General features: G+C 46.3%; 1 protein-coding gene and 1 long non-coding RNA gene across 2 annotated transcripts; one reads left to right on the top strand and one right to left on the bottom strand.

Moving 5' to 3' along the window:
* Positions 1–5,133: 5,133 nt before the first annotated feature.
* Uqcrfs1 (ubiquinol-cytochrome c reductase, Rieske iron-sulfur polypeptide 1) lies at positions 5,134–9,495 on the bottom strand. Its single transcript, XM_020174172.2, has 2 exons — positions 9,209–9,495; positions 5,134–6,021 (listed from the first exon to the last, which is right to left on the bottom strand). Exons 1-2 carry the CDS (start codon positions 9,420–9,422, stop codon positions 5,411–5,413), a joined length of 825 nt encoding a protein of 274 aa, XP_020029761.1. The 5' UTR covers positions 9,423–9,495; the 3' UTR covers positions 5,134–5,410.
* A 171-nt stretch (positions 9,496–9,666) lies between these two features.
* LOC141417995 (uncharacterized) lies at positions 9,667–11,818 on the top strand. Its single transcript, XR_012442611.1, has 4 exons — positions 9,667–10,267; positions 11,122–11,199; positions 11,278–11,379; positions 11,673–11,818. It is a non-coding gene; the product is annotated as an uncharacterized lncRNA (long non-coding RNA).
* The last annotated feature ends 14,191 nt before the right edge of the window (positions 11,819–26,009 follow it).

The raw sequence follows: 26,009 nt of genomic DNA, 5'->3' as shown, positions 1-26,009 counted from the left end.
AGAGCAAGTAATGGGGGTGTAATCTGATGAAAGCGTGATATATACAGACCTGAAGGACCAAGGTGAAACCCTCTCAGACTATCAATATACACTTTTAAAAAATGTGTATATTGACAGGAGGAACCACAGCTCTTTTCGGAGAGTGGGCACCAGTGGAAGTTTGTTGGGCACAAGGAAAGGGGGAATGAGAGTGAATATGATGGATGTATTTTGTATCCACATATGAAAAGAGAAGAAAGAAAACTGTTGAAATTGTTCTAAGATGGGAAGAAAAAGATGAAAGAGGTGAATCCAACTACGATACATTGGTTTTTAAATTTTTATTAGGATATATTTGTTGTACAGAGGGGATTCATTGTGACATTTCCAAATAGGCTTATATTATACATTGGTTAGATCATTCCCACCATCTCTCCCCCCCCGCAAGATATACTGTAAGCACATATGTAAATATTACAATGCATCCCCCTGCACAACTATTATATGCTAATAAAAAATTTTTATTATTTTTTAAAAAGAGTGGCTTACAGATTGTCTTACTTCCCTTTCCTGCTGCTATCACAGAAAACCCCAAACTGTGTACATTATAGATAAGTTTGTTCAGCTTCTAACTCAGGAGGCTGGAGTCCAGCAAAGGCCTCCTGACAGGGAGGAAGGGCAAGTGAGCCAGAGTGAGACAGAGAGAGAGGGTGGGGCTCTTGATCAGATATTCAGTTCCTGAATGCTAACCCACTCCTGCTGTAGTGGCATTAATCTGGTTATTAACTAAGCTGTTCTTTCCCTGTTCAATTCGATCCTGTTTTTCTGTATTTGGGTCTAGCCTGATCACCTAATTACACTTAAGGGTCTTGTCTCTTCTGCCATCTCAACTGTGCCATCTCAACTGTAATGAAATCCCAGCAGAAGCTTTGGAGGGGGCCTTCAAGCCATAGCACACATTGTAAAGATAACATTCCCCCCTTGTCATTCTTTATCTTTGGGGTACTGGGGTTTGAACTCAGGAACTTGTGTTTGCTTTAGGCACGTGCTCTACCACTTGAGCCATGCCTCCAGCCCTTTTATTGCTTTTCAGTTTATTTCTCAGATAGCATCTCGTGTTTTGCCTGGGGTTCTCCTCAGACCTCAACCTTCATACCTCTGTCTCCTCCCTAGCTGGAATTCTGGGTTTCCTGATGGGGTATTGTTAAGTCCTGTAACACTCAGCTTTGGTGGCACACTTCGTCACCTGTGCTAAAAGGATAGACAGACCTAAGTTACCTTCTGACTTGTTCTACGGAAACCCTAGATTCTGGGGGGAATGACTTAGAAGACGTCTGGCCAGGTGGCCTCCTGACATGAGGTCCTTAACCCATACTGCTTTTCACTATGAGTAATTCTGGGGACAAGCTTGAGCCACAAGTCTTTTCATATGCCTAGAAAGTGGGCTTTTGAAAATTTTGCAACATTTTTAGAGAAAACATCAAATTTACTTTGGTCTTTACCTTTGTAAAATCTTTGCTGTGTTCTGAGTGTATTAAGGGCACTTATCCGTATATGGTATTCATGACTTCAGATCAAAATGTGCTTTTTTACACTCATTTTCCTACAGGGGCAGCACAGTATTTATCTTAATGTCAGAAGTCATTCTTCGTTCTCCAAGCACTAAATCTCTCTTTATTTTTGTCATCTGAATTTCATTGTGAGTCAGACTCTGGTGGCTCACACCTGTAATCCTAGCTACTCAGGAGGCAGAGATCAGGAGGATTGAGGTTCAAAGTCAGCCAAGGCAAATAGTTCATAAGACCCTATCTCAAAAGAAGCCTGTCAGAGAAAAAGGGCTGGTGGAGTGGCTCAAGGTGTAGACCAAGTTCAAACCCCAATACCATCAAAAAATATATATAGTCATTTACATACGAACCCAAAATAAATGTCTACTTTTGAGAGTGCAACCTTGGCCCACTGCATCACACACGTTTTATTCTTGCCTACTTGCTAATGGCTGCCCTATGTCACTTCCCTGAGGTGCCTGTGTGTAGATGTCCTTTTAACCCCTAAAGGGAAAGAAAAGCCATCTCTTCCCAATAATCCAGCTTCTTCATCGTAGTTGCTGGCCTTCCTTGTCCCACCAGGCAAGCTAAACACCTTTTCCATCACCTCCTCTCCCGGGGCCAAGTCAGCCCCCAAGACCTACTCATTTCAATCTTAGTATAAAGTTCATCGCCATCTGTCACCTGTAGCAGTCTCATACTGGCTGAAGTTTTGAGCACTGATTCCTAGTTACTAAGTCAAGTGATCTCAGTTAATCCTCAGAAAAATCCACTAGGTGATGTTATATTCCTAGTTTACATGGAGAAACAGGCATGGAGCCTACACAGTCCTTTAACCCAGGGAATGGAGTCCATGGGGCTGACTGGCACCTGTACTACCTGTACTTAAAATTGTCAGCTCTTGCCTGGCCTATAATCCCAAACAGGAATCTCCTCTAATCTTGATCACATAGAAGTCCATCCTGCCAGGTTAAGAGTAGATTAGTTCTGGGTTCAATCCTGGCTCTGCCTGTTGTATGACCTGCCTCCCTTACTACATCTGGAAGTCACCTCTCAGGGTTGAGGAACTGTGCATGAAATGTCACAGGATGACATCAGAACTCCCTGACATGGAACTGGTGTCCAACCAGTGAGTCCTGTGTCAGTGACAGAGATCCCTACTCACCACCTGTGTGCTCCTTTCTTGCTCTCCCTTCCTTTCTTCCCTTAGGTAAGGTGTCCTCCGCCTGCCTTCAGAAGTCGGTGTGGGTGAAGTACCTTCAGGAACACTCACTCTTCCATCTCTTCCCTGGGGCATCTATGCCTCCCTTTACTTTGGAGCTCACTTTCCTGGTCCGTGTCCCCACCACCAGACCCAGGACACTGCAGACCATGGCAAATACTCAGCCACTGGGTGTTGATGAGGCTGTGGCAGTGAATTTCTGAGTCATTAGACAGGGACATTTTCCAGAGAGTATTTTATAAAGTTCAGGCCTAATATTTAAAGGAAGCAATCATATAATGTCCTTGTGTCTTATTTTTCTAAGGCTTTATTTTTAAGGGGTGAAGTATTACGTACTATTTTGGATTGAAATCTACATTTTTGTTCCTGGGGGAAAATAAAAACAATAATGAATTCAGGATCTTTAAAAGCTGAGTTTACTTATTTGTTTGCTTCCCAGTGAGCATTCTTCTGCCTGTGAGAGATTTCAACATCAAAAGGTCCATCCTGTAGGGTTTTCTGTCTAAAACCCAAGTGTGATGGACATTGTTTTACTTCTATCATTTCACATCTCCTTGACTTTCCATCCTGGGACAGAGGAGGGAAGCATTTAGACTAGAGAGAAAAAATTCTACCAAGCAGGTGAATTGATCAATTCCCTGAGATAGGAAGAATTGAGGATTATTTTTTCCAATACTCAGCACTATTTATTGGCCGTTAAGAATATTCCTGGCACAGCACTGCCAGGAATTTGAGGTTAAGATGGTTTCTAGTCCTGACACTTAAAGGAGACCTAAATACTCCACAAAAGGCTGTTCAAGTGGTTGCTTCTGAGAATGCTTATAAAATACATTATTATAGATCGAAATTGCTGGTCTACAGCACAAGATTAAAATTAATTTTGTGAAGGGGCATCAGCACTATCTTTGTAATAACTCCTCCAGCATGATCAGCGTAAGACTGGTCTATCAGTGAGCTGAAAATCCCAAATTCAATGAAGTGTGCTTTATATTTTTGCAGCTATTATCCTAAACTTTGATCAATTTGAGTGTAAAAGCTTAGTCACCTGACTTTTGAAATCCTTACCTGATTAGAATTATCTGCAAAGGGTGGGAAATGAAAGTGTTTAACAGATTTTTCATGTGTTTTTAAAGGGCAAACAAAACCTTGGTTCCTTAATTGAGGGGGGGGGAAGTTAGTGCATTTCACAGACTTGCTCCTTCTAGGGTGAGAATGTGAAATCTGCCTTTTTCTACATCTGCACATCTAAAATTTCAACTCATGCCTCTCTTCATAAGAGGGACCTTAGCTCCAGAGAAAGGGGAGGTAGGAATATAAGTTCTACTATTCACTTTATGAACTATGTGTAAATGTAGTATTAAAACCTGACATTGAGTATTATACAAAAATAACACTACTCTCATCTACAGAATGAAAGTTTCTAAGTAAAACATCAGTAAAATAAGTCTAAAAAAATGTAACAAAATGATAATATACCTTGGACAGTCAGCTCCCTTTTGACAAAACCAACCAAGTCTACTTTGTATTTCACAAGTGCAAAAGTGGTTAGTGCCAAGTGGCCTGCACTAAAGTACCCACACTGTTGACTCACCTCCAAACAGCCAAGGCAAGACAAGTCCATCAAAAAGTGGCACGATGCTAAACAAAGGGCCAGGCCCACCCCTTTCTGCAGGGAGGACAGCAGACCTTGTGCCAGGTCCCACAACCAGGCAGGAGGCCATTCTCTATCCTCTTCTGTGCCCACCCCACCTCCTCACAGGGAAGTGCTGAGTGGCTGTGGGTCCCACTGGAATGAACGCCCAAATGTCATTACCAGAGAAACAAACCAGCAGGGTCATGTTCACATGGAGACTGCTCCATTTCTGCCTCCATAGGGTGGACTCAGGACTGGGGGGATGAACACCCACAATGCCAGGTGAAGGGAGGAAGAGCAGCAATCCCTCCGGAAAAGCTTCTCTCGGGTAAAATCCCAGCACTGTCTCTTTGCTCAGTCTGTAGCCCAGGCTGCCTGGGTCACTAGTCCCTCTTAAAATAAGTACTAAATTACTCCCACAAGAGACAGAACAACTTCCTGCCTGAAACACAGACAGGTAACCAGCTAGCCAGACCTGGAGCAAAGTCCTAAGCCACTAACACCTTTTTCAGGACTCTTTCCCAAACACCTCATTCAACACCACCATACAGATTACACAAGGGAGAGAAAACAGTCAGGGCTCTGAGTCCCATGAACAAAGGGAAAATATATCCCAGGCCTTGGAGATGACCAGCTAAACCTGCCTCATCCTAACATGAGTTTTGTAGAATCTGTGTCCCTGATACAAAGCAGGAAACAAACACTTGGAGAAGAAGCAAAAGAGAAAGTCAATTACAGATTTCACAAATATCTCATACACCAGTCTGTAATTTTTAATTAGAATTAGCTATCAAAGACATTGCACCTTTCAAGTCTGTGACTGAGCTTAACAATGTTTAACAGTGGCTTTATTAAGTGAATGCTTGGAAATACTCAACATTAAACTCAATTAACTTCACATTTATGTTTGCAGTTACATTATCGACAACTCTTAAATATTCCAATCAACCGACCTGGATGTGCAAGGCTTGCTCAGGTCTCCCGAGGTGACATGAAGACTGAAAGCAGCCTGGCCTTGGGTCCAAGTCTCTAACCAACGATCACCATATCATCGCTGGTGAACTCATACAAGGGAACCTCGAGGTTGAGAGGCGCAGGCCCCTTCCTGATCCTGCCAGACGCGTCATAGTGCGACCCGTGGCAAGGGCAGTAATAGCCACCAAAATCACCTGCATTTGCAATGGGCACACAGCCAAGATGAGTGCAAACCCCTATCAGGATAACCCACTCAGGCTTCTTGACGCGTTCTAAATCATGCTGGGGGTCCCTCAACTGGGACATCTCAACGGCAGCTTCCTGCTCAATCTCCTTCTTGGTTCTGTGGCGCACAAACAGGGGCTTGCCTCTCCACTTGAAGGCCATGTTCTTGCCTTCTGGAATATCAGACAACTTGATCTCGATTTTCGACATGGCCAGCACATCCGCAGAGGCGCTCATGCTGGAGACGAACTGCGCTACGGTATTCTTGGCAGCGTAGGCAACGCCCACAGCAGCTGTGGCAGTCACCAAGTAGGAGAAGCCCTTTCTAGCCTCAACGCTCTCTTTAGAAGACTTGGTGCTGTCCAAGACTTCCGTGCGGCGATAGTCAGAGAAGTCGGGCACTTTGACATCTGTGTGGGAGTAACGGACAGAAGCAGGGACTGCAAAGCAAGCACAAGGTAAAAATACAATTAGCCAAGTGCCCTGCAAGGCATCTGCAACAGGAAACAGACTTTACCAAGTACTTTACTTCAGTGAGGTACTTCCACCAGTCACATTGTGTGGTAAGAGCACCAGGCTGTATTTGCCAACTGAGCTCCTCCTGGGCGGGTGAACGCCGCTAATCCAGGACATGTAACGTCTCAGGGCGTTGAGGTAATAGGCGGTGTTTGTTTCTGAAAATCCACCTGCTAGGTTATACTATACAAACATGCAGGACACTGCTCATATTCTCTGGACTAAAAAAGAGCCCAACACTCATCTAGTCTGCTGGTAGGATGATGTGTGGTCTTCTTATCAGCAAATGTCTAACCTTCTTTCCCTAACTATGTGCTCTCTGGAAGAACTGCTAAAAACTCATAAAATATTCTGTCACCTGTTAGTATGCCTTAGCTGCAGGAAAGTAAAGATTTCTACTTTAGACTCTAAGGTATAAATTAGTATTACTTTATCTTCAAGTAAAACCACCAATGGACAGAGAACTACAGCTTTGTAATAGGCAGCTCTCAAAATGAAATGTGTAAAAGAACTAATTAATTTAGAAGAGAACAAAAGAAAATTTTCACCTGGTTCCCTCCTCAGAAAGGGGCAGTAGAGTCTACAAAACGTCACTCTTTTCTTCAGTACGGTGAGCCTCAAATAGGACACTTCTACTGGAGGTCATAAAATAGGTCATGTCTTTGTGCCACATGGATGTTCAGTAAAGAATTACTGCCTACATAGACTTTTGTAGTAAGTAATTTTCTTTTTTTTTTTGAAAAGCATTATGTCCTCTCTCCCATACCATTTGTAAATGTCTGACAAAAAAAAAACTCTTAAAGGCATCACCTCTAAGAATGCTTTAAGGAGTAAATCTTTCTGCAAGTTATATATTTGTTTTAGGAAATATACCACAAAATTTTGTGTTTAGAAAAGAGGATGCTAAATTTCCTCACTTTTACAAAGGTGTGGCTTCCAAAAGAATGATCTGCTCATAAAATACATTTCCATCTCAATAAGCTGCTCTTCTTCCTTAGTCTATGAGGCTCTCATCCCAGCATACCTCCTGGAGTAGCCAATATTGCCACACACAGCACTTCAACTTTTCTTCACTGATCTGCAAGGTCAGTGACTTTATGGAAGCCACACGTATTCATTAACAAGGATGAAACCTAACAAGATCACTCTGTACTTTTCTGACTGACTAACTGTGATTTTCTGGAGAAGACCAGACATTGTCAGTGGTGAGCTAAGCTTCACAACTATTGTTTTGTGGAATCAAAGTGACACTACCTGTTGCTGGCCTGACACTGTAGACGGGCATTTGGAATCAAACATGAGTTACTTTCCCATGTCAGTGCATGACATATGCTTCATACCTAACAGAAAGGATGCAAGTTCACACTTCTACATTAAAAGCAGTATCCACAATGGCTAATCTTAACAGCACACAAAACAATGCCTAAGAACACTATATAGTATGACTGCCATTCTCATTCAGACTTGGTGACCAAAGAAATCCAACTGTGTACTTCTCTTCACCTAGCACGTTACACTTTTGGGCTAGACAGTCAGAAACCTTGGAAATTAAACTACCATGTTGCAAAGGTCACTCTAAACGACTGAGCTGTACTAGGTCTGACTTTCAGGCTCTAACCTAAAGATGGATACTAACGGAATTATCACCTCAAAATGGAGGAAATCTAAGACATTTTAACAATTACTGTAAGGTGAGGTCTGATGTGCTTCAGAAACCTGTATGAAAAACACGCTACCCTTGTGCAAACTTACCCCCAGCACAAAGATGGTCCCCTGATCCAGCCTCTCTCCTCCACTGTCTCTTCCCTTCTTCCCATAAACAATCTGGCACGTTTTTGTGGGAACTTCAGCTTAGCTTCAAGACATGATGACAGAAAAGACCTTTTCTGTCTCATGGTTCTACATTATTTGTCTGCTTTGGAAAAATGTTTCCACAAAGCAGGTAAGCCACCAGTTTTTCTGAGAAACCTTGAGCCACAGGACAAACTCTAGAGGTGCTTTTCATCTTTGCTATTGAAAATTTCTCCTCCTTTCCTGTTTCTCCTCCTGGTGCCAAGTGCAGACTTGGACAGGGCAGGCGAGCGAAGGCACTCTATCTTGCCCTGGACAGTTTCTCCAAAGCCCACCCCTAGTCCTTAACGAACATTCTGCACCACCTGTATACAGAATCCGAAGTTGTGGGACACAAAACGGAGGAGACATTCTGTATCTGAAGCCCAAGGTCAGAAGACCCACCAATGAATACAGTGCAGAGTGGAAAGGGCTAATGCTAGAACATAAAGCAATCAGCGAACACAAGTAGTTTTATTGACCTGACACCAAATTGCAAAGGCAAGACAGGAGGAAAACTTGGGAAAATGCACAACAGGGTGGCTGAGTGCAGAGTGCACAGCTGCCCTGCCCCAAGAGGCACCTTGGTCAGTGTGTTAGAAGGGTCACAAACACAGATGTCAGTGGGCCAAGCAGACAGCACAAGGGAAGGAGCAGGCCTGGTGAGATCGCAGTCGAGATGCATGTGGGAGCAGCACCCCGTGGGCAGCACGCCGAGACTTTCACCAGAGTACAGACGGCTGCTCTGTCTGGGGAGACCCCACAAGTCCTCCCACTTGGTCAACACGAACGGTGAGCCTTGTGAGCACGGTGCTCACGGGTCGCCTCTCACTTTCCATTTAGAGCACACAGAGACAAAGGGACACGAGGGCCCAGGGTGAACCGGGGTCTGCTGCTTAGGGTGCGTGTCCAGCGATCTGTGTGCTCATCTGGAAGGCACACTACCACCGCCAACCCCCGCCTGTCCTTGGTGACCCTGCGCACCCGAAGTGACTCCAGGGGAGTGTGCTTGAGGTTTTGGGGGTCGCTGACGGGCACGTGCGTTTTTACTGAGGGTCCAGGCTGTTAAGCCTTCATCCCGAGGGCTCTGGAGTGGCCACGGACGCACTTCGCGGGGGCAAGACGGACGTCTGCACGCCCGCCAAGGTCAAGTACCCGGATGCACAGGGCGGGGTGCGAGGTCGGCCTGGGCGCGGGGCGCACGCGGAGAACGCCCGAGACCTCGGCCCCACCTCCCTACATCCCGGATCCTGGGGGAATCCCCACCCTCAACTGGCTCACCGTTGAGGCCCACGGAAGCGACCAGAGGCCCACCCGCGGCCTGGCCGCTCAGCGACTCCCGGCTCAGGAAAGGCCGCCGCACGTCCAGCACGGGCGGCTCCGGGGCGGCGGGCACCGAGGCCTGTACCAGAGGCCGCAGCGCGCCCGCCACCCCGCGAGACGTGGCCGACAGGACGGGCGCGAAAGGGCCCGAGCGGGCGGCGACCGACAACATGGCGACTGCTGCTCCAACCGCCCAGCCGGTCACAGAAACGACCTTCCGTCCGCGCCGCGGGCGGCGCAGGCCTGTGACGTCAGGGCGACGGCCGAAGGGGAGTCCCTCCGGGCGGGGGCGAACTGGAGAGGCGCTGCGTCGGGGGCGTGGCTACAAGCACACGCTGTGGGCGGGGAGGGGGCGGGGCAAGAGGTGGGGCGGGGCGGGGGCGGGGCAAGGGGTGGGGCTCCGGTTTGCTCTGGACACTAGAGCAGCAGAAGCCAAGAGGGCAGTCCCTGGAAGAGACCGTGATGCCTTAAGAAAAATGTAGGGATAATTACAAAGTATCATAATAGTTTAAATTGCAGATAATAATGGTAATAATAGTTCCTAATAAGTGTGTGTCATATAGCATAGAGTAACCGCTTTGTGTTTGCTTTTTTTCTTTTTTTTTTTTGAGGTACTGGGGTTTGAATTCAGGGCCTTACGTTTGTTAGGCAGCTACTATACCACGTGAGCCACGCCCCGGTCCTTTTTTGCTTTGGTTATTTGTGTTGTTTTGGTTATGTTTTACTTATTTATTTATTTTTGCTATCTTGCTTCATTTCCGAGCTGTCCTGGACTGTAATCCTGTGTAACTGGAATGACAGGTGCACAGCACCACCACGTCCAGTCATTGGTTCAAATGGGTTCTGGGAACTTTGCCCAGGCTGGTCTTGAACCACAATCCTCCCAGTCTCTGCCTCCTGAGTAGCTGGAATGACAGGCATGAGCCACATGCCCAGCTTGTGTCTGCTGTCTCTCTCCTCAACTAACACCATCAACAAAAGTCCAGGGACCTGTGAGGAGGCTCAGTAATAATGATGGTAATGCTTAGGTTATCACCTGCTCTGATAGGCTCTGTGTTTTCCTGCATTTTCTCATGTGTCATCAAGGTCTGTGTGAAGTACTGTAAGGAAATGTGGGCCCCAAAAGTGACCACGTGGAGAGGAGTGATCTGGCCAAGAGATTCTTTATTGCTGGGTGGGAGAGGGAGAGAGCAGAGAGAGCCAAGAGAGAGGGAGAGAGGGGCAGGGGCTTAAATACCCCTCAGTGGGACTCAGCATGATCTGATTGGTTAGGATCTTATGGTTCATGCTGATTGGAGGTTGGAGCAGAAGGAGGATTCAAGCTAGACTTGAGGCTGGACTGTGACCCTGGGAGGCAGGACCGTGACCTTGGAAAACAGGAGCTTAAGGGTGCAGTAAGAACTGAAACCTGTCGGCGCCATTATTGCCAACAAGTACAGCATTTTATCAGTGAAGAAACAAAATCTTAGATCCTTAGCTGGAGACCAGGTTGCCAGCAAGCAGAGAAGCTAGCATTGAAGACTGTCTCCTCAGTCTGATCTGAGCCAGGAGGTCTCTCCAGGAGAGATTTTAGGGGATGCAGGGGCCCCTAAATCACTTTCTATCACAAGGCAAGGGAGTTATTGCCTTCTTACTTCTTTTTCAGCTCTGATACACCAATAAGAAAGTCTCAGTTTGGTGCTAATGTAACTTTAATCCCTTTCCACACTTGAAATCTCCCCTTTCAACAGAATAAGCCTTGAATTTGACATTCTTAGCAGATGCCTGAGTCTAGAGGAAATTTAATGTTTATTTTCATGGTGTTTATTTATCATCCATACTAGTTTTCTGTCCTATAATGCAGTGACACAGTTTGTTTTTCATTCATTTAGGTAAAAATGAGTTAACTTAAATATTAAGGAAATCCAAATGTAAGCAGCACACGGATTTGGCAGGATGGTGATGTAAAGGTGAGTGTCTCAATGCCAGTGTATGTAACCCATGGGCTGTGTGACCTAGGCAAGTCTCCTAACCTCTCTACGCCTCAGTGTCTTCACCTTTAAAAGAAGGCAGGAACGATGGTACCCAGGCTCCTGGGAGGAGAAGATGTCCTTCTGTGCGCAAAGTCCCTAAGAGGAGACCTAGCACAGGTGAGAGTTTGGTGGTATTGCTTTATCTGAAAGACCACCTCCTCTGGAGCATTCCTCATCCCTTTGATCCCTGCCCACTCATTCTGTCCCTCTGTCTAGGTCCACAGTGTTAGGTTGAACAAAAAGAAGTCACAGAATTGGACCCCCCCCCACCCTTGCAGGCAGCTTACTGACACCCTACCACCCACTGGAAGCACCACAGCTAGCCTCAAGGAAATGACAAGCCACCACCTCACCAGGGGGTCCAGAGCTGAGAAATTTATCTACCTAATTACCACTCTCATCTCCTCTAGCTTCCCCTTGTGATGGTTGACTCCACTCCAGAAGAATTTACCAACCCAGTGGGGTTTTCTTCTAGACCGCTCCCCTATATCTACTCCAAGTCTGTAAGAGCTCTCTTGCTGGGGACTCCCTCTGAAGGGATCCCTCCTGAGCAATAATAAACCCTTTGCCTCCTTCATTCTTTGTGTGTGTGTGTGTGTGTGTGTGTGTGTGTGTGTGTGTGGTGGTTTGAATTCAGGGCTTCACACTTGCAAAGCAGGTGCTCTACCAATGGAACCACATTTCCTGTCCACCTCTCTCATTCTAACACACAGCACATTGATCACTTCCCCTCTGACTCCTCAAGGCCCAAGCCTTGGTCCTTCTTTATCCACAAGGCCTGTGTTATACACTCAAGACAGAGTTGGGCTTGCTACACAACTGGCACTGAGCTGGCCCCAGTGACAACAAAGCACAAAAACACCCTGCCAGTGCATGTTCCCACCTGCACGTTGAGTGCTTTATGTGAAACTACTCAATTCACAACAGCCCTCTGAGGGTAGCAAGAAGAAAAGGGAATCCATGAGTCAATCTTCACAAGACCCTTACCATCTCCCCATGGAGTGCACAGAGCAGGAATTGTTACCTCCAGACTCTGGGTCCAGTCCCCATTCTGTCACTCATTAGCTATGTCCAGTGGCCAGTTTTATAAGCTCTGAGTGTTCCTCAGTTGCTTCTGCAACGTTTCCAAAGAATTAATTTAAAGATTCAATAGACTGACAAATGTGAAATGCACAGAGCCATGCCTGGCACACAGTCAGTGTTATTTAAATGTCAATAATAATAATTAATAATAACACTCCACTTTGTAGATGAATAAAAGAGGCTCAGAGAAGACAAATGACCTGTCCAAAGACACATCATCGATAAGTAAAAGATCATGTTAGAGCTGGGTTCTATTTCAAAGCCACAGCAGGAAGAGGAGAGGCTACATGGCAGATATCTGTCATGCGTCAGGTCAGCGTCTAAGAGGGAGGCATGTAGGAAGACCTGAAGGCTGACCTGACTTCCAGTTGGTAGTGGTTGGCATTTAACTGAAAGGGCCTTTAGTGTCAACTTGCTCTTTCCTTGAATGCTACCTGTGGAGGGACCTGGACGCATGTTAAAAATAAAGTCAGTGGTGGTCCATTTTTGAGGCAAGGCATTTAACCCTGACCACTTGCTTGTGGATCAGCTTGCAGATGTTGGGGAAGGAGCAGCTGACAAGGGAACTTAAACTGGGAGGGATAAATCATAATAGAATGAGGAAATGGGTAAAAACTGTATGTGCCAGAAGGCACATGTCACAGGGAGACCTTCCTGCCACAAAAGAGGCAGGTACCACCTAAAGCTCACCTCTAGAATTTGACCAATCCCAAGAGAGGCATAGTTTAAAATAACCCAATAGGAAATTTAGGCAATGTATGGGAAAGACTGTACACCCCATAGGACTAAGCCAGTGAGGAACTAGGGTAGGGACTTGTGCACTAGACAATATGATGCTTGTTGTAACCTCTTTGAGTGTGTCTGCTCACCAGGCCCCTGATCTTGCAGGTTCACCATTAAAGTCTCGCTTTCACTGTACTCCAGCATCTCTGAGTCCATTCTTTGAGTGTGGACGGGTGAGCGTGTTTCTCATAATGCAGACAGCCAGGTTTGCATGCCAGCTCTGCTCCTCACTAGCCCATGACTCTGGGATTATTGGTGAGCAGGAGCTGCCCAGTTCTTTTCCCACTCCCACAGGTCATTCTGGGTTTAAATGTCTTGAAACAGAAAGCCTGCTCTCTGCGCCCTTCCCTGCTTCCATCCCACCTGGTCCACTGTTGTGATGCCTTTCCTTAACCATTAATAAACTCTGTTACCTCACTTACTATATCTGCATATCTTACGAGGATGCTTCCATGCCGCACACAAGAATTCAGAAATCTTCTGATCAAAGATTACACGTGCCTGCAACACTACCATATTAAAGACAAGAGAACTACTTAGAACACATCCCCTACTGATAGGTAGCAGTTAGGCACAAGTGGTGGCCACAGGAGGAAGAAAGGAAGAAATCATTGTAATTCAACTTCCCAACTCCACCAATCTCTATTTAGGATCAGGTGGCCAGAGCTGAGAGTCTATCACAGGATGCTTTGAAGTTAGACAAGACCCTAAAGCTTAATCCACCCTTTGCCCTGTAGTAATCTACTTCCTAAACATGATGTCTGTCACAGAGAGGTTTTCACAAGCGAATTTAACAAAACAAAAAGCCAAAGCAAAGAGCTAGATAGAGCAAAGGTTAGGAATTTCAAACAAAAATTCTCCATCAATTAGAGCAGGAACTAGCAGATGACTCAGTGACAATGACCCAAACCCAGGAAATCACACCAGGGGCCAAAAATGACCCAAAGCTACGAGTTTCTCGATAAATACTCCAACCTTAAAACCTGATCATTGTTCTCACTCTAAAGACAACTTGCTTACAGTCTGTTGAAAGTGTACCTTTTCATAATAAACTTTACTGTTACTTTTACTGAATCTTTGCATCTTGCTTGAATTCTTCTCCTGGCCATACAAGAGCTGAGGTAATTTTCAAGGCCGTTTTTCCAGTAGAACTACCACTCCATACGCACACCCATTGTACAGATGGAAGCAACTAAACTTAAGGACCAAGAAGCATCTCAGATAACAGCTAGGTACTAGGATGGTCCTACCTGTTGGCACCCTCTGCTCTTGACAATGGATGGAATTGTGTAAGCCACCAATTATTGGGTGAGAATCACCAGGTTCTTCCCTTCCCTAGGTTAGCATAAGTTTTAAAAGCATCTGGAAAAGAAAAAGACCATCTCTCTGCTTCCAGCTTCCACCCGGTCCCACCATACCCCCTTTTGTAATTCCCCTCCCTTTTAATAAACTACATTACACCCATGTGTCCTGCCATGTATTCTTCCACGTGGGACACAAAGAATTTGGAAATCCTCTGACCAGAGACTGCACCATTGCCGTTAACAATCCTATCTTGAAAAAAAAAAAATCACAAAAAAGGGCTGGCGGAGTGGCTCAAGCAGTAGAGTGCCTGCCTTACAAGAGTGAGGTCTGAGTTTAAACTCCAGCGCTGCCAAAAAAAAGTCCCAATCTTTCCCTATTTTCTATCCTGCCTTAGTAGCTCAGGACAATTGCAAAGCCAGTGAGACCCACTTGGGTGGCCTCCTCCTCGGCCACTTTTACCTCACCTTGAGCCAACTCAGAATGGCAACTGCCTCCCTATTGAAGGAGCCCCTCGCCTGCCTCTTGTTTCCACACCATTACTCTGGGAAATGCCTGTCTCCTGGTTCTCAGTGCCAGCAGAGGTGACAGCTTCAGCCTCTCCCCCTCTTCCCACGTCCCTCGCTTGAGCAGCTGGACGTGAAGACTGACAGCCAGTTGAGAGCTGCACAGACTGTCCCCATTTTAAGCTATTTAAAATGCATTTCTGTTCTATAAAATCCATTTCTGTAACTCTGTGCCCCTACCTCTTTGAAAGATGGTAACTGCAGGGAGGAGAAGAAATTAGCCAGGAAGGAGAAGTTCAGACATGTTAATATTTTAATCGCTCGCTCCTCTAACACATTAGTCACATTCATTACGTATGATTAATTTGCAGGCTTTGTTGAGAATCATATCCGTCCCCCTATCTGCCATACAGTCACCTCTTGCTGAGCAAGCTGCCACAGTGGCAATGAGTCCCCCTCTCCATTTTTTTTCACCTGGATTGTATTATGTGCCCCATGAAAAATTTGTTGGGTTAATTGAACTTGTCTGTACAAAATACTTGCTGAGCACCTGGGCTCCTGAGTTAGGCTGTCTCTGGTTGATCTGATCTCCTCCTCTACTTGCTGCCTGAGTCATTTGGGCAAGTAACAGAAACCCTCTGAACCTCAGTTTCCTCAATTCAGGGATCACTTGTTTATTCAAGACTTTTCTACAATGCTTGCTGTATGTAATGCTGGGTGACCACTGCTGGAGTTCAGTCAGTATATTAGATAAATGTCTGGCATTGTAGAAGAGTAAGGTAGAGAACCAACAAATATAATGAGCCAGATGGTGGATTGTTCTGGGGAGAAAAGAGAGCAGGATGAGGGCAGGAATGGGAGTTGGGGGAGAGAGCCCATCACTCAAAGGGAACTCTGGCATGGCCTTGTTCAACCCTATTCTGTTATACCAGTGGAGAGGTCTGGACCTCAGGAAGAGGATGCAACATGGAGTCGTTCATCACATGAGTGGTGAGCCTGTGCTAAGAGCTGGTCTCCGGCTTAGAGCCTGGGACTCACCCAGGTCTCTGGGAATGGGAGCCATGACAGCAAAAGCAAGGAGGCAGCTCTGCACAGAGTGCAGTCCCACTGTCCATCTGCTCAGTTCCAGCTCCAGTGATTCTGTGAGGACACAGAATGGAAGGTGAGCCAGCACCTTGCCACAGGGAGGCACTTTGGGTGGGCTTTGTCCTTCAAACAACCACCATTGCTGCATAGTGCTAGGGAATCTACTTCCTGCAGAGCAGGGTCCAAGATGAGCTGTTTCATGGAGAATTACACATTTTCTGGATGAGATGTAAGAAGGAGAATACCTCTTTGGCAAGGTATTCTCTATGGGCGACCCATAGAGGGCAAAGACGGTATTAGTCTAACAGTGTTCCCCTTCTCCCAACTCCCCCCTCACCAGCACAGGAGTTTCATGGCTCTGTAACTTCAGCCATCTTGTTCCCAAGTGTGAAGTTCTGAGACCACTCAGCTGACTCATCTCCGTTGGAAACTTTGTCTGTCTCTCAGAAGAAACTGCTTTCCAAACTCTAATGCCTGTATTCCATCTTTGCAGAGAGAAACTCAGCAGATCTCCTTCTCCCAGGAGAGAACCAAGCTCTCTGAGACTCCAAGGTATCCCTAGGCATCCTTAATGCCTTACTCCAATTTGTGTTATTATAAAAAAGGACCTGAGACTTGATACTTTATAAAGTAAAGCAGTTTCTTTAATTCACACTCTTGGAGGCTGAAGGTCTAAGCTCAGGGAAGCTCCACCTGGCAAGGGCTTCCTGCCATGATGTAATGTGGAAGTTGAAATACATAGATGGTGAGTCACAGAGGCCAGTGGTTGTACAGAAGAGACATCTTCTCACAACCACCTGCTCTTGGAGATCCTAATTCAGTCCCAAGAGAGCAGGAAGCATGATGGCAGAGAAGCATCACTTCTTTTAAAGACTCAATCACCTCTGTACTGACATGTTGGGAAACTAAGTCTCAATGTGGATTTTGGTGGGAAAACCAAAAGCTCCTGTGGACCTTGAATGCAAGGGAGAGAGAGCAGGAAGCAGGCTCAAGCCTAATGGCCTACACAGGGTCTGCACTCACAATGAGCCATTCCTTCCCTGTCATAATGACGCCCAGGAAACATTCAGGGAAGTTGAATTAGACTGCTGCTGGGATAATCAACTCACAGGTGAAATAAGAAATTGTATTTGTATTTATCTCAAAACTGATGGGTTTGGGGAAGCAGATTGTGACGTTCTTGGTATTTAATTTGTGTTTCAAGGTAACACTGAGGCATTGTCCATTTGTACATCCAAATGTCCTTCCATCCCTGAATCTTGAGAGCACTCTTCTAAGCATACCAAGAATAAATTAAAACCTTCCTGAGAGAAGATAAAAGTCAAAACATAATTTTAAACAACTTATTCATTTACCCACTTCCTAAGCACAGTCGCCTGTTTTTCTTACAATTCTCTTTCATAAAGGGGGGAACTCTGTGAACCACACGTAACAGAATGTCTGCCGTCCTTCACATCATAAAACAAGCCCATGCCCATGAGTTAAACCTGCCTTCTGAGGCAAGGAGATGGTAATTAAACCAGATGTCCTGTAACGAGGCGTGCTGATTAATAAGTTATTTGATTACCAGGTATGGTAGATATAATACAATCAATACAACTGCCTACAAGCTCTGAAGTAGAAATCATGCAATAAAGTCTAACTGAAAGGTATTAGGAATTGGCGATTTTAATTACAGGGAATGATTAATTGATCATTCACAGGGTTTCGATCTACAACTTATTTAATTCTTTGCAATTAAATTTGTCAAGTTTGAGTCTGAATAACTGATGCGGCCCTGTTGGTGCTGGGGCTGGAAGGGATGGGAATGATGAAAAATGCAAGGCTCTGAGTACAAGGCCTAAGCTGTCTCCATCCCACCCCAGACCTTCGCTGGCACTCATCCTCTGTCCGCCTTACTCATGTCTGAATCCAGCACATGTTCCGTGTCTTCCAGGGAACCTGGTGGGCTCAGGCAGACCTGAGGTGGTATCCAGACTCTTATTTCATGTCTCTTTGCTCAGTGTTCTCACATGCAAAAGGGAGCTTGTAAGTGTGTGTTTAGTGTGGGCAGGGAGGGAAGATGAACACTTGGCACAGTCTCCAGCAGTGGTCACTGTGTGCTGAGTGAGTGGTGTATTTCTACCAGGACCAATCTCCCTCCTCTGAACTCTTGCAGGATGCATGCTTGATGCCTTCACCTAGGTTCCCCCCCTACAATGCTCTCTGTGTCATCTCCACTAAATCAACTCCTTAGATGGGGACAGAATCCTGTATCCCTTTGTTTCCTCCACAGAAATATGGCTTTGTTCACAGTTGTGTAAGGATCACTGAATTCCTTTTGTTCAGTCTATTATGGCTCTTCACATACACAGATGGAGCCCAGGAAATTTATTCTGGTTGAAGGGAGGTCAGCAGTGCTTATGCAGCCTCTTGGGTTTCAGAGATAGAGGAGTAATGTAGACAGTGAGCCCTCTAATTGGAGGGGAATCTGACACCCAGGTGACATGGGAGCCCAGGTGCTGGGACAGACAGAGAGAGAGAAGGCAAGACAGACCACATGAGACATGAAAGGAGGGAGCAGAAGTGGGGATGGTGCCACTGATCCAGGTGGAGTAAGCATGTCTGGTATCTAATCTGGGCACACATATCTGTGGATGTGTCTTTGGTCCTCTGTTAGTTCCTGCTGTGACAGATGTTCCCCCGACTTGACCTGGGAAAGCAGGCACCCTTGGTAGATGTCTTCTAGGGAATTGGATGTGAGTATCCCAAGTTGCAGAGAATCTTCCTGCTTCTCAACTGAAACTTAAGTGGGACCCCCCACCACCCCAGTCTACCTTTTCCTTCAACTCTGTCTCATCATGAGGGCAGACACCTAGCCAGACACCAGCCACAGGAGCCCTGGGCAGCAGTCAAGATGGGAGGAGACATAGATTTATCCCTAGGGCCCTACCCACCTGGGGACTAAAGACCACTCTTTTGCTGTCCTGGGATGCCCCACTCAGGGACCCTCATGTCTTCCATAGACAAAAATTTACCCTCATGACCCAGCCATGTCAATTGTGGGATTGAGTTCCAAACAAATCATCAGACAGGTCCTGTGCAAAACGCTATCTCAGCAAAGTTAGAACAGTGAAAACTATCTCCAGCCTTCCTGCCCACCATGTAGCATGGACTGGATTGGAGACAGTCCACCATGTAGGAGTGGGCTGATTAGAGAACAGTATACCATGAAGGATTGACTGGATGAAGGATACTCATCACATGGCTTTGCTACAATCTAAACTCACAGTGTAGATCTGTGTTTAATGCATGAGAAGTGATAGTGTGTTGAGTGGAAAAAGGAATTGCGTGTCGTCAAGTTTTTATTAAATCTATTTGTGTGTGCATGTCTGTAAATGTCTCCCTTTGCAGACCAAAAGATCTAGCAAGATGCACATCAAATGTTAACAATGAGCCAGACATTTGGTGGCTCACTCCTGTAATCCTAGCTACTTGGGAAGCTGAGATCTGCAGGATCAGGGTTCAAGGCCAGCAGAGGCCAAAAGATTTGTGAGACCCCCATCTCAGCGGAGAAAAGCTGGGCTTGGGAGCACGTACCTGCCATTCCACCTACATCAGGAAGCCTAGAAATGTGGGGATCACAGCCCAGGATGACCTGGGCAAAAAGCAAGACCCTCTCTCCAAAATAACCAGAGCAAAAAGGGCTGAAGACATGGCTCAAGTCTTGCAAGTGCAAAGATCTGAATTCAAACCCCAATACCACCACCACCACCCCCACCAGAAAAAATGTTGTCTTTGAACAATGGAATTATTAATGTGCCATCTTCACTATCTCTGTTACATTTTTCTCTATTATCTGATGATTTTCACACTGAGTTTACACTATTATTTCTGCAATTAAATTACTGATAGGTAAATCTATCCCCATTTGAGAAGTGGAGCAAAGGAACTGTCATCTGCTCTTCTTTGACAGCATAAAAAAGACAGGATAGGAAGGGATACATCTGTGGATGAGGGCTTGGACTTCAGCAAGGAAAAGGGCTGGGGATCCTCCCCAGGCTCCTTCGCCCTGTCCACCTCTCTGACTCTTCTACTTACTCTGCACCGTTTGCTCTGCTGCTCAGCTCTCCCGAGTACAACCTGTCCTCTAGCAGGCAGTGTCAGTCCAGCCTCAGGACCTCTGCACCAGCCATTCCCTTGCTTGGTGCTCTCTACTCCCTAGGCCTCCACACTGCTGGGTTTCTTTTGTCACTGGCTTCTTAGATTAAATGGACCTCCCCTTGGAGCCTTCCAGTGATACTCTGTTTAAACTGGTCTTCTCACCTCTGCTGTGTTCATCACCATCTGAATCAAGGATGCTTATTTGCTTGCGTTCTCCCTCTTAGTCTTCTTGGTCACTCCCGGTTGCAGCTCACAGTTCCTGTTACAGACAGATTAGACATTTAAAAATGTAAGTCTGAACCCCTGCGTGCCCCCTGAAATTCACAAGGAAAACAATGTCCAGCTATGTTTGAATAATAGAAGGAAGTCCAGTGGAGTTCTCAGTTGTCCGGGCTGGTCCCTTCTCACCACTGTGTCCTCACAACAGCACACAGCAGTCACCGTGCATAAATAAATACTGAGTGTTAGATAAATAAGTGAATATGTGACTCCTAATCCTTGGGGAAGGAAAGAAAGGCAAAGAGGGCAGTTCAGAAAGCAGAGGTGTTAGGCCACCAGGCAGGTGAGAACCATAGCAGGTGAGGGGTAGTGAGAAAACACCTCTATCTCCATGTGAGGAGGAGCCCAGGAACCACCCACTCCACGGTGGACACCCAGAACAGTCAGTTCAGATGTCAACTATCACTGATCTGTTCCACCTCACCCTGGCAGTGAGAGTCATTTTGCAAACCTGTGGAAATCATGACCTGTTAACCCAGGTGACACCAGAACGCTAACTTAGCACCGTGTTATTTCTTTATGAGCAAGTTATGAATTGTTCAAGGGTTTCCAATGGATGTGCTGACAATCATCATACCTATGGCAGCACAGATACCCTCCATAGCTATAATTATTTCATCCTTCGTGAATGTTCACGAAAGTTCAACCTGCTTGTTGTGTTTGTCTTTTAATGTGAGTTAAGTCATAATTTGCATGAACACAAATGACTGGGTATCATTTCAATGGCTTTATGAATTAATTAGCTATGATCCACCATAACAAATGGGGGAGATGCAACCATGTGTTCCGTCTCTTTTATGTATGGCTCATTTTTGTTTTATGACACTTTTCCAGATATTAAGTGCTGAACACACTTGCTTCTTCAAAAGGTTAATTACCAAAGACAGGTGTATGGTTCCTTATGAAAGCCCACATATTCCCCACTCCATGGCATCTTGGATTTATGTATTTACAAACAATGGAGAGTCAATCAGTCAGATTTGCTTCCCCTCTACCTTTCTTCTCTTGTGTGGTACCAGGACTTGCAGATCTCTGATTTTATGATGTCTGCAGTCCAGGCCACTCATCTGTCACTGTCCCAAGTGTATGTGAGCACAGTACGGAGTGACCAGGTAAGCAAGGCAGGCAGGGTCCAGCTGGAACCTTCAACACCTTGGGCAGCTCTCACCAGCAGGGGGCCTCAGACCAAATCTGAACTGTAGTCATGGCTTCTTTGGCTCATAAATTGTTGGAAAAGGAGATATGGCAGTGACCCCAGACACCATCCGAGGTCTCGTGCTGGACTACATCTTTTCCATATGCCATCCCTATACCTGGAAGGTCACAAAATGCCCAAGCTGACCCATTATGCAGTCTGGACAATCCAACCAGGTACCTGTGGCAATTCCTGTAGACTGTGAGTGAGACTGGCCCATCTTGGGTAGTGACTGCAGCTCCAAATACACATTACACACAGGCACACACATCACACACATACCCCCCCCAACACACACCACACATCAGGCACACACACCACACAAACAGCTTGATATAAACTTGGCAAGCCAGTTCTCAATCCCTCCAGTGCAGGCAGAGCATGGCTGGTAAGCATAGATGCCCTGTAGCCAGACTTCCAGGGTCCACTTCCCTCCTGACAGAAAGGCAAGGTCCTTAGCTGCTCTTCTGTGAAATGAGGGCAACACTTGCCTTTCAAGGTTGCTGTGAGAGTTGGACATTCAGAAGTCCAACCAGAAGCAAGGACCATGCCACTGTGGGAGCGGTGGTATAAACTGTCCTGCAGGTGGGGGCTCTCCCATACAAGTGCAAGGCCACCCCACCAGAGTAGGGGATCATCCTCTCATCCTCTGACTACACTGTGTCCTGGAGCTTTGTAGGGGTGACATGTCCCATGAGGGACATCTATCCAGGCACGGATTGAGTCCTGGGACAGGTGTGAGGGTCACCTCTGCCGGGTGGTCCAAGAGCAAGGTGCTGGATACTGACGATATGGGTTCTCACATCTAGGCAATACTGACTTTAAAACCAGAGGGAAGAGAGTAAGGCTGGTGTGGTCCTAGGGCACAGGGCATGGAAGAGTTAGCTGCCTTGGCATTCTTGGGCACCGCCATGTTGTCTCTCCCAGACCTTCACCAGGACAACCTGGCTTTTCCCAGTGATGGCCTTTCTCAGAGTTTGCTCTGGAGCCTGAGCTCCTTCTCCTTTTCCCACCTCTCCAGCACTCATAATCCTTTCTGCCTGCTTGAGAGAGAAAGAGAGAGAGAGAGAGAGAGAGAGAGATACTTAGCCCTGCCTTGTACCACCAGCGCCTCCAACCTTGTCCTCTTTTCCTTTCAGGTGAACTCTGATACTGAGTTAATTCTGGAGCCTGAATTATTAGCAGTGAAAAATACAGTAGCCCTCACTAGAAGGTGAGGGTCATTTTCTTATTAGAGCTTCCCAAGGTGGGAAAATATTTTATATTACAATCACCCAGTGTGACAAAGAAAGGGGAGAAAGTGACACCTGTGCCACTCACTATTTGCTAGGTGTTGCTCGAAGAGCTACATATGCATGAACTCGCTCACCTGTGTAACAGCTCTTTCAAGTAGGTGCTGACACTGCTCCCGGGAAGCAAGGGACAGACAGGATCAATGCCTTTCCCAAGGCCACTGTCACTGGTGGGGCTGAGACAGAAACTCAGACAGTATGGCTTAGATATCTCCCCGGTGTGGCCTTCACACCACACAAAACATGATTCCCTGTTCAAACACTCCTAGCATTTCCAACAGTGCTTCTTGGGTCTGTTCCTACAGAGGGTTCCAAGTTCCTTCAGAACAGTGGTTTTGCTTCATTTTTCCCTCATCCCCAGAGCCTGGCTAGACTATCATGAGTAAACACTAAGGAAGAGTTGGCTGAGTGACACAAGGGACAAGTGGCTATCGACTGTGGGCAGTGCCATCAATGTCTGTTGTAAGCTAAACCAGGTGTGAGGTTTTCTGGGGTACATGTGACTTCACATATACCTGTGTGGGTCCCAGCAAGCACAGCCTACCCCAAGGAAGCAGCCTTGTAAAGAAGAATCACAGCCAGGCACAGGTGACGCACACCTGTAATCCCAGCTACTCAGGAGGCAGAGATCAGGAGGATCGTGGTTCAAAGACAGATCAGGAAAATAGTTCTTGACACCCTGTCTTGAAAATACCCATCACAAAAAAGGGCTGGCAGAGTGGCTCAAGGTGTAGGCTCTGAGTTCAAACCCCAGTACCACAAAAAAAAAAAAAGAAGAAGAATGGGGGCCAAACATAGGTCCATTCTCCATCAGGTTCTGAGGACATCAAAGGGTACACTTCAAGACTCCCCCCACAGCACCACATGACTGAGAACAGGTCTCCAGTATCCCTGGACCAAACCTATCCCCAGGCCTGGGCTTCAGACCTCTGCTGCCTCTGGTGACTGAGAGAAATTCTGCCAATTCCTTTCCCAAAGTTGCTATTTTAGCTTGTTGTGCAGCTGTAAAAAAAAAAATACCTGAGACTAGGTAATTTGTAAAGAATGGAAATTTATTCTCACAGATCTGGAAGCTAGAGTCCACAATGAAGACACTAGTAGGTTCAGAGTCTAGCAAGGGCTGCTCCTACTCCAAGATGGCGACCTGTGGCTGCGTCCTCTGCAGGGAAGAAACCTGTGCCCTCACTGAGGCAGAAGGTGAAAAGTGTCACCATCAAGGGGTACGGTTCTTTTTCTTCACTGGATAAAGAATGAAGAGGCAGGATGAAAGAGTTTAGCAAAGCTTACTGGAGAACAGAAAATGAAAGGATTTTTATTGGGGAAACAGAAAAGAAAAAGCAGAAGTGGGGAATTCCTTCAAAGAGGAGGGGACCCAGAAATCAGTAGCTGCTGACATCCTCAGGATTTCCCCTTTTAAGATCCTCTCTCTCCTCTCCCACCTGGTGTGGGATATTCCCTCCATTTAAATTTGTCACCCTCTGTCCACATGGTCTTTCCCTGTCCCTGATGGGTCCCCTGCCTGTGATTGCTGCACAGAAGTGCATGGGTCCTCCTAGCCACAAAGCACGCTGGGAAGAAGGAGCCCTTGCCTCACTGGTGCCATGTTGGTCACATGGAGTCTGCCATCTTTCCCTATCTGCATGTAGTCCACCATCTATCCCTCAAAAGGGTACCCAATGTCCTTCAGGAAGGCAAAGCCCAAATTTCTCTGTCACCTTCCAAAGGTCAAAAGGACCAATACTCTTGCTTTGGGGACTAAGTTTCAACATGAATTTTGTAGAGGACAAAGGCACTCATTCCGGTGTTCTCCAGGACGTCCATGGAGTTGGGAGACTTAATAATACACCACGTGTTACAAGAATCCAGAACAGAGCCAGTCCTTCAGTGAGACAAAGAGGTGCACTAGCTTGTTCTCAAACACGAGTCAGTGCTTTTTTTCCCCCAGTACTGAGTGGGTTTGAACTCAGGACCTCACACTTGCTAGGCAATGCTCTACCACTTGAGCCATGACCCCAATTCTTTTGCTTTCAGTTTGTTCTTTAGATCGGGTCTTACACTAACTTTGTCACTGGCCTCAGACTGAGATCCTCTTACCTCCATCCATCCATGCTGGGATTGCAGGCATGACCCACCATGCCTAGCCCTAGAGAAATCTTAAGAGGTTGAAATAAGAAGCTAGCTTAAGTAACAGTGGAGGATTGACGTGATCCAACCCCGTAGGAATAACTGCAGTAAATTAAAACCTTACCGTACAGAAGTTCTAGAGATCAGAGCTCCAGCTGAGAAAGATTCAAGACAGTAGTCTTGGGAACAAATCCCTACCAACAGCTAAATCACATAAACGAGGAAGGCCCAGGCATCCCAGATAAAATCCAGGCAGACATCAGACAGGGCTGTGCTCTTGGAAGAAAGAGCCCCCAGGAAAACTGTGAATTTGATGGTTTTTAATGAAGTGTACACCCAACCGGCTCCTGCAGATCAATGAAGAAAGATGCAGCATTACAGGTTTGAAGAGGCGGACAGAGGTCAGAGGCCCGGGCTGGCCCATGCTTGGACACTGCAGGGAGGGGGATCCCTAGAAATGGTGAGTTCACAGATAAGGCTAGCCTCAGCTGTGTTAAAATCACTGGCTGACCACAAATCTCACAGGCACCGGGGACACCTCCATCCAGGGCTGCAGACAAGATGCCAGCTGCAGGAAGCAAAAGCAGCAGAGGTGATGCCATGTACATGTGCTGTGTTCCACAGTGGGGGTGGTGGGGAGATTTGCATCTTAAGGAAAATTGACACCAAAACAGCATGCACACACACATCCTCAACACAACAGAGTTTAGACTCACTAAAACCCAGCATCCAGTCCTGACTCAAAATTACTAGACATAGAAAGTAAAAGGGAGCTGAGCACCAGTGGCTCATGCCTGTAATCCTAGCTACTAAGCCAGGGTGAACTTCATGAGACCCTATCTCAAAAAAACCCATAACGAAAAAAAAAAGAGGGCTGGTGGAATAGCTCAAGTGTGAGACCCTGGATTTAAACCCCAGTACTGAAGGAAGGAAGGAAGGAAGGAAGGGAGGAAG

Source organism: Castor canadensis, chromosome 16 (genome assembly GCF_047511655.1).
Source record: "Castor canadensis chromosome 16, mCasCan1.hap1v2, whole genome shotgun sequence".
In the NCBI taxonomy this organism is placed as follows: Eukaryota; Metazoa; Chordata; class Mammalia; order Rodentia; family Castoridae; genus Castor; species Castor canadensis.
The sequence above is the reverse complement of the archived record's forward strand: the minus strand, read 5'-3'. Positions and strand labels throughout refer to the sequence as shown.